Below are 9184 nucleotides of genomic sequence, written 5' to 3'. Positions count from 1 at the left end.
TTTACTGCCAATTATTCAATATACATAACAATAAAGCCACATGGAAAATAGAGCTGTGATTTCAGAGACCCACCCTAGCATCACAAAGAAAAGTACAGAAGCATGAATGTGGAGCAGAGAGACAATAGCTTAATAACTAGCACAAATGAAAATCTTACAGTGTTGAAGGACAAGGTATTTGAAGAAAAAAAATTGAAGAAAATGACATTGTCTGAAGCTACAATTAGCTCTTTCAGAACTTGCCGCTTTGAGCTTGATCTCTTCAGGAACTCACAGCTGAACCATCTCAGATTCTTTTAAAAATGCTCATACCTATACGTACACCAGTTAGACTAAATCAGAATCTTTGGTGATGGGAGCTGGTCATCAGTATTTATAAGACTCCCCAGGAGATTCCAATAAAATCCATGGTTGAGATCCAATGAGCTGCATTCTCAGACATTACCTGAATAAATAGATTTGACAGATGCAAAATTCATATGGGAAATACGCAGGAACTGTAGAACAGGATGTGGAATTTAAGCATATGACAAGAGGGTTATGCATTTCACCTAGATACCTGGGTAATTGAGGAAAACCTCCCATGCATTCGTTATGATGTACAAAGGATCCCAGAATATTCCCCCATTCAATTAAAGACCAAACAAAAGAAGCAACTTTTGTATATGAAACATGAATAGGAATGAAAACCATGAGACTGAAAAAGTACATGACCAAGGAAGCACTATTCACTGATTTACATGTTAGGTTTGGCTGATTTTTCCAACTCAGATTCCAGAAAGGGCACACATACCTCTGAGATTAGATTAGTCTACTGTAAAGTCTCCACAGGGCACTTTTGATGTCCCTGTTCCTCAGGCTGTAAATGAAGGGGTTCAGCATGGGGGTGAGTATGGTGTACATGATTGAGGCCACCACATGCTTCCATGGAGAAAGTGACAATGTAGATCCAAAGTAAACTCCAAGACCTGTTCCATAAAATAAGCAAACAACTAACACGTGAGAGCCACAGGTGGAGAAGGCTTTATATTTCCCACTTGTTGATGGAACTCTCAGAATGGAGGAAATAATTTTATAGTAAGAGAAAAAGATCCCTAAGAAAGGGATAAAACCAAAAATGGCACCAACAAAATACATGACTATGTTATTGGAGATAGTGTCAGAACAGGCAAGGCTGAGGAGTTGAGAAGGGCCACAGAAGAAATTGGAAATTTCCACATGCTTGAAGCAGGTAAGTTGTAACACAATCAAATTGTGCAGCTGGGAGTCCAAAAGGCCAATTAAAAAAGATGCCAAAACTAAGAAGCCACAAAGGCATGGGCTCATGATGACAGAGTAGTGCAAAGGGTGACAGATGGCCAAAAACCGATCATAGGCCATCACAGTCAGAAGCATATCATCCATACATGCAAAATGGACAAAAAAAGACATTTGTGTCAGGCAATCCACATAAGAGATGACTCTGTTTTGAGTTTGGATGTCCACAATCATCTTGGGGATTGTGGTGGAGATGAAACCAATGTCAACCAAGGACAGGTTGGAGAGGAAGAAGTACATGGGTGTTTGGAGGTGGGAGTCAGACCTGACCACCACGATGATGAGCAGGTTCCCCAAGATGGTGACCAGGTACACGAGGAGGAAGAGACCAAAGAGCAAAGGCTGCAATTCTGGATCATCTGAGAGTCTCATGAAGGAGAATTCTGAGACACCTGTTAGATTTTGTGGTTCTCTGTAGCTTGGACACCTGTTGAAAAAGAAAGCAGGGTTGGAAAAAAGGGAGCAAGTAAATGGACACCAAGCAGTGTGTCCGTATTTTGGATTCAAACAATTCTCTTGTGATGTTATGAACCCCAGTACCTTCACCAGTATTTCTCTGTATGACTAATATTATCTTCTTAGAACTGTTTCTTCATTGATTTCTGTGTTATTCACCTCTATCTACACATACTTACTTTACAGAAACATGACTGAAGAGTTCAGAGTAGCAGGAAAATTTGAGAGAACAAATCCATGATCACAATAAAATACAGCCTACTTCTTTAAGAAAAAACATAGAATAAGAAATGCCCTTCCCCCTTTCAGAAAAAGAAATCATTTAAATTTAAAACAATTAAGAAGTAGTTAAGGACATCAACAACTTGGAGGAGTGAGCTGTTCCCTTTGTCTCTCCCCCTTTTGAACTACAACTAAGTAGACATTCACTGACCAATTAAGGAAGCCCACACAGCACAACAGGATGCCTAAGAGACAATGCAGCTATACATATGAGAGTGGATGGACTGGCCCTCCAGGAAGTGGCAGAGATAGGTGAGCACACCCTGCACTCCCCAAGTAGCCCTGTGCACACACACAAACACTTTCCAACCTAGTGCAAGAGCCCAGAAAGTTGGAACATGCAGAGGGGCAACCATAAGAAGAGGAGGTGGTAACCTTTAGCCTGTACTTGTGGTCACTCTCCCAGTGAAGAAAGGGAGCCCACCGTGCCCCTGTGCCATAAAGGAGCAGCCATAGCTCAGGCCCCAGCATGGAAGCCCTGCCTACCAAGCACAGTGGCCCACAGATTGTGGATTGCAAACAGGGACCTCAGTGGATTTCCATGCTGGGGCAAACACTTCCCCAGTGTGTGCTAACACTCACAGTGCAGCTGCACTCCCAAAAAAGGAACAGATCCAGGTGGCTGCAGGAATAGGTGTGGCAGCTTTGAGCCCACTGTTGATCACTTTCTTGTGGGGAGGGGAGCTCAGATTGCCCCTGAGGAGCCAAAGAGGGGCCCTAAGTTAGCAAGGAAGCCAGGCCAAACAAGGAGAGTCCACTCAAGTGCCTGTATGCACCCCAGGCTGGAGCAAGCACCCATAATATCCCCACAGCTTCCAGCAGATGGGTGGGGCCAGAAACACTGCTCTTGCTCTCCTCTAGCATAACAGGGGGAATCTGTGTCCTAAGAATACCACAAATGCCCTGACAAAAGATTCGTTCATTAAACACCATGAGAAACTACAGCAACAATTTAAACCAGGAGGAAAATAACAATTCTCCAGAAAGAAACACTGTAGACACAGAAATATACAACCTAAATAATAGAGAATTCAAAATAGCTCTCATAAGGAAACTCAATGACATAAGAAAACACAGAAAGACATTCAAGGAGCTCAGCAATAAAATGAATCTCTTCACCAAAGAGGTTGAAATTATTTTTTTAAAAAACCCAAGCAGAAATTCTTGATATGAAAAACACAATGAAATAAATAATAATCTAGAATCATTAGAAATAGAATTGAGCTTATGGAGGAAAGAATTAGTCTTCGTGAGGATAAAAATATAGAAATTCTACAGGTGGAGGAGGAGACAGAACTAAGATTTAAAAGAAAATGAAGGAATTCTTCAAGAAATATCCAACTCAATTAGGAAAAACAACATAAAGATTATAGGTATTCAAGAGTGAGAAGAGAGGGAGAAAGGAATAGAGAGCTTGTTCAAAGAAATAATTGCTGAGAACTTCCCGAACATGAGGATAGTTTCAGAGTTACAGATAAACAAAGCTACTCGAAGGCCCAACTTTATCAATGCTCAAAGACCCTCTGAAAGGCATGTAATAGTCAAAATGGCAAAAGTTTTGGATAAAGAAAGACTATTAGGAGCAAGAAAGCAGAAGAAAATAACCTACAAAGGAAACCCTGTCAGGCTTTCAGTGGTTTTCTCAGCAGAAACCCTACAGGCTAGGAGAGAGTGGAATGATATTCAAAATACTGAGAGACAAAAACTTTCAGCCAAGAATCCTCTATCCAGTGAAACTTTCCTTCAAATACGATGGAGAAATAAACACTTTCCCAGATAAACAAAAGGTGAGGGAGTATATTGCTGCTAGACCTCCCCTACAAGAGATAATTAAAGATGCCCTCACACCAGCAACAAAAACGCAAAGGTCTACAAAGCTCTGAGCAAGGAGATAAATAGACAGACATGATCAGAAACCTGTAGCTCTCTACTAGAACAGAGAGGCAAAGGTTCAATTAAAACTTAAAACAGAAAGGGAAAGAAAGCGCCAAAAGCAATGATAAACACTTCAACTTAGCCACAAACTCACAAAATTAAAAACAGAACCGTGCGTAACAGCAATTACTCAGAAGGGGAGAGGAAAGGGAAGGAACCTTCTTAGGGTAATGGAGATAAGAGGCTATAAGAAAATGGACTATCTCATATCCCATATCTGTCGTACAATCTTCATGGTAACCACTAGACAAAAAATCAGAGCAGAGCCACAGTTCACAAAAAGAGAGAGAACTGAGAAATCCCACTCTGAAAACTAACAAAATGAAATGGCAGTCAGAAATACAAAGGAAGAGAAACAGTGTAAACATAAAACAATCAGAAAACAAGAGATAAAATGGCAGCATTAAGCCCTCATGTAACAACAATCTCTCTAAATGTAAATGGACTAGAGTAGCTGGATGGATTAAAAAACAAGACCCAATAATATGCTGCCTCCAGGAAATGCACCTCAGCTAGAAAGACAAACATAGGCTGAGAGTGAAGGGATGGAAGACAATACTCCAAGCTAATGGCCAATGAAAGAAAGCAAGTGTTGCCATACTTTTATCAGACAAAGCAAACTTCAAGTTAAAAAAGACAGTGAGAGACAAAGAGGGGCAGTATATAATGATTAAAGTGACATTCCTCCAAGAGGACATAACACTTATTAATATATATGCACCCAACACAGGGCACCAAAGTACATAAAGCAATTATTAACAGACATAAAGTGAGAAATTAACAGCAACGCAATAATAGTAGGGGGCCTTAACATCCCACTTACTTCCAACGGACAGATCAACCAGACAAAAAGTCAACAAGGAAATAGTAGATTTAAATGAAACACTTGACCAGATGGACTCAACAGACATATATAGAGCATTCCATCCCAAAACAGCTGAATATACATTCTTCTCAAGTGCCCATGGAACATTCTTAAAGATAGACCATATGTTGGGTAATAAGGCAAGCCCAAATAAATTCAAGAAGATTGAGGTCATCACAACCATCTTTTCTGACCGCAATTCTATGAAGCTAGAAATCAACTATAAGAACAAAACTGGGAAAGTCAGAAATATGTGGAGACTAAACAACATGCTATTGAACAACCATTGGATCATTGAAGAAATCAAAGAGGAAATTAAAAAATGCCTGGAGATAAATTAAAATGAAAATACAACATACCAACTATTATGAGATGCAATAAAAGTTGTCATAAAAGGAAATCCATAGCAATACAGGCCGACCTCAACAAGCAATAAAAATCTCAGATAAGTAATCTGAAAATACACCTAACAGAGCTAGAAAAAGAAGAACAGACAAAGCCCAAGTCACCAGAAGGAGGGAAATGATAAAAATCAGAGCAGAGATAAATGAAATAGAGATGAAAAAACAGTAAAAAGGATCAATGAAACTAACGCCTGGTTCTTTGAGAAGATAAAAAAATACCTGACAAACCCTTAGCCAGACTTACCAAGAAAAAAGAGAGGAGGATCACATAAATAAAATTAGAAATGAAAGAGGAGAAATCACAACAGATACTGAAGAAATACAAAGGATTATAAGGGAATACTATGAAAAATTATATGCCCACAAATTTGATAACCTAAAAGAAATGGATGACTTCATACACTCGTACAACCTCCCAAAAGTGAATCAAGAAGAAACAGAGAATCTGAACAGACCAATCACAAGTACAGAGATTGAAACAGTAATCAAAAACCTCCCAAAAAACAAAAGTCCAGGACCAGACGTCTTCTCCGGAGAATTCTACCAAACAATCAATGAAGATTTAGTACCTATCCTTGTCAAACTATTCCGAAAAATCGAAGAAGATGGAACACTTCCTAACACATTCTATGAGACCAACATTACCCTGATACCAAAACCAGAGAAGGACAACACAAAGAAGGAAAACTATAGGCTGATCACTGTATGAACTCACTGTATGAACTGTGTCACTGATAAACTTAGATGCAAAAATCTACAACAAAATATTGGCAAACCAAATACAGCAATACATTAAAAGAATGATATACCGTGATCAAGTGGGATTCATTCCAGGGACACAGGGATGGTTCAAAATCCACAGATCAATCAATGTGTTACACAACACTAACAAAATGAGGAATAAAAATCACATGATCATCTCAATAGATGCAGAGAAAGCATTTTACAAGATCCAATAGCCATGTATGATAAAAACTCTCAACAAAATGGGTATTGAAGGTAAGTACCTCAACATAGTAAAGGCTATATGTGACAAACTCACAGCCAACATCATACTTATGGTGAAAAACTGAAAGCCATCCCTCTGAGAACGGGAACAAGAGAAGGGTGCTCACTAACCACTCCTATTCAACATAGTACTGGAGGTATTGGCCAGAGCAATTAGGCAAGAAAAGGAATCCAAAATGGAAAGGAAGAAGTGAAACTTCTCTATTTGCAGATGATATGATTCTATATTTAGAAATCCCTAAAGAATCCACCAGAAAACCACTAGAAATAATCAACAACTACAGCAATGTTTCAGAGTACAAAATCAATTTGAAAAAATTAGTTGCATTCCTATACACTAACAATGAACTAGCAGAAAAAGAAATCAAGAATACAATCCCATTTACAATTGCAAAAAATTAATGGCATATCTAGGCATAAACTTAACCAAAGACGTGAAAGACGTGTACACTGAAAACTACGTCACTATTCAAAGAAATTGAGGAAGACATAAAGAAATGGAAAGATATTCCATGCTCATGGGTCCAAAGAATAAACATAGCCAAAATGTCCATACTACCTAAAGCAATCTGCAGATTCAATGCAATCCCAATCAAAATCCCAATGACATTCTTCACAGAAATAGAACAAAGAATCCAAAAATTTATATGGAACAGCAAAAGACCCCAAATAGTCAAAGAAATCCTGAGGAAAAAAAAGAACAAAGCTGGAGGCATCACAATCCCTGACTTCAAAACATACTACAAAGCTATAGTAGTCAAAACAGCATGGTACTGGAACAAAATCAGACAAACAGATCAATGGATCAGAACTGAAAGCCAAGAAAGAAAACCACACATCTATGGACAGTTAGTCTTTGATAAAGGAGCCAAGAACATACAATGGAGAAAGGAAAGTCTCTTCAATAAATGGTGTTGGGCAAACTGGACAGCTACATGCAAAAGAATGAAAGTAGACCATTATCTTGCACCATAAAGAAAAACTAATTCAAAATGAATTAAAGATTTGAATGTAAGAACCAAAACCATAAAAACCCTAGAAGAAAATATAGGCAGTACACTCTTTGACATTGGTCTTAGCCACATCTTTTCAAATACCGTGTCTAGTCAGGTAAGGGAAGCAAAAGAAAAAGTTACATGGGACTACACCAGACTAAAAATCTTCTACAAAGCAAAGGAAACATCAACAAGGTGGAAAGACAACCCACTAACTTGGAGAAAATGTTTGAAAATCATTTATCAGACAAGGAGTTATTATCCAAAGTATATAAAGATCTCACACAACTCAACAACAAAAAAAAAACAAACATGCAGATCAAAAAATGGGCAGAGGATGTGAACAGACATTTTTCAAAGGAAGATATACAGATAGCCAACAGGCACATGAAAAGATGCTCAACATCACTAATCATTAGGGAAATGCGAATCAAAACTACAATGAGTATGACCTTAAACCAGTCAGAATGGCTGTAATTGCCAAGACCAAAAACAAGTAATGTTGGAGAGTATGTGGAGAAAAGGGAATGCTCACACACTCCTGGTGGGAATGCAAACTGGTGCAGCCACTATGGAAAACAGTATGGAGATTCCTCAAAAAACTAAAAATTAGAAATACCATATGACCCAGCTATCCCACTACTGGGTATCTACCCAAACAATTTGAAATCAACAATCCAAAGTAACGTATGTACCCCTATGTTTGTTGCAGTGCTATTCACAATAGTCAAGACGTGGAAGCAACCCAAGTGCCCATCGTCCGATGATTGGATAAAGAAGATGTGGTGTGTGTGTATATATATCTATATATACATACACAATGGAATACTACTCAGCCATAAAAAAGACAAAATCATCCCATTTGCAACAACATGGATGGACCTGGAGGGTATTATGCTAAGTTAAATGAACCAGACTGAGAAGGACAAACACCATATGATTTCAGTTATATGTGAAATATAAACAAACACGTGGACAAAGAAAACAGTTCAGTGGTTACCAGGGGAGGGCGGTCGGGGGTGGGCACAGGGGGCAAAGGGGAACGCTTATGTTGTGACAGACAAGAAATAATGTACAACTGAAATTTCACAATGATGTAGACTATTATGAATCTCAATTAAAAAATAAATTAAGAAAGAAGCAGTTAAACATACCTTATTTTATCTAAATACAATGCTAGATATTCCCTTCATTTAGAATATTCATGACAACACAGTATAAAAGGCAGGACTATGTAATCTGGATTCTAAATTACAGTTGAATGTTTATAATCAGAAAACATTTTTATGTGATAGTTATCATCATGAGTTATATCATTCTTGGTTTGCTGTCTTCCCTCCTTCATGGAAATAAGTGATTGCTCAAATTTGAGGGTTTTTTTTTTAAGTTGTTTAGCGAATAATTCCTATCTTTGGTTTTGATGGACTTCAAATTTTGGTAAATATGGTTTAGTTAAATGCACATAATCATACAGCATTGAAGACTACGAAGATGGCATTAGTGTACAGAACAACTTTCAATGATTAAAAAATAATGAAATTTAAGAAACACTCTTGAAATTGTTTATTATATACAGGGTTATTTGTATTAACCCCATACCATCTCAGTAAAAGATCCAGTATATGAGACAACTCTTTTCTCTTTTGGACTCTATTCTGTAGTGGCATGATAATACTGCTTCATTGTTTTTTGGGTTTTTTTCAAACTTTAGTGAGGTACAATTGACAAATAAAAATTGTGTATCTTTAGGGTGTACAGCATGAAGGTATTTTAAGGTATACAGTATGATTATTTAATAGACATGTTAAATTATTAACACAAGCAAATTAATTAACACACCCATCACCTCACATACTTACCATTTTTGTGTGTGTAGCGAGCCCTCTTAAGATATACTCTATTAACAGCTTTCAAGTATTAAA

General features: G+C 37.8%; 1 protein-coding gene across 1 annotated transcript; it reads right to left on the bottom strand.

Moving 5' to 3' along the window:
- Positions 1-801: 801 nt before the first annotated feature.
- Positions 802-6965, bottom strand: LOC124252434 (olfactory receptor 7E24-like). The gene is made up of 2 exons (XM_046685935.1): positions 6951-6965; positions 802-1746 (listed from the first exon to the last, which is right to left on the bottom strand). Exon 2 carries the CDS (start codon positions 1687-1689, stop codon positions 802-804), a length of 888 nt encoding a protein of 295 aa, XP_046541891.1. The 5' UTR covers positions 1690-1746; positions 6951-6965.
- Positions 6966-9184: the final 2219 nt, after the last annotated feature.

Source organism: Equus quagga, chromosome 14, assembly GCF_021613505.1.
Source record: "Equus quagga isolate Etosha38 chromosome 14, UCLA_HA_Equagga_1.0, whole genome shotgun sequence".
In the NCBI taxonomy this organism is placed as follows: Eukaryota; Metazoa; Chordata; class Mammalia; order Perissodactyla; family Equidae; genus Equus; species Equus quagga.
The sequence above is the reverse complement of the archived record's forward strand: the minus strand, read 5'-3'. Positions and strand labels throughout refer to the sequence as shown.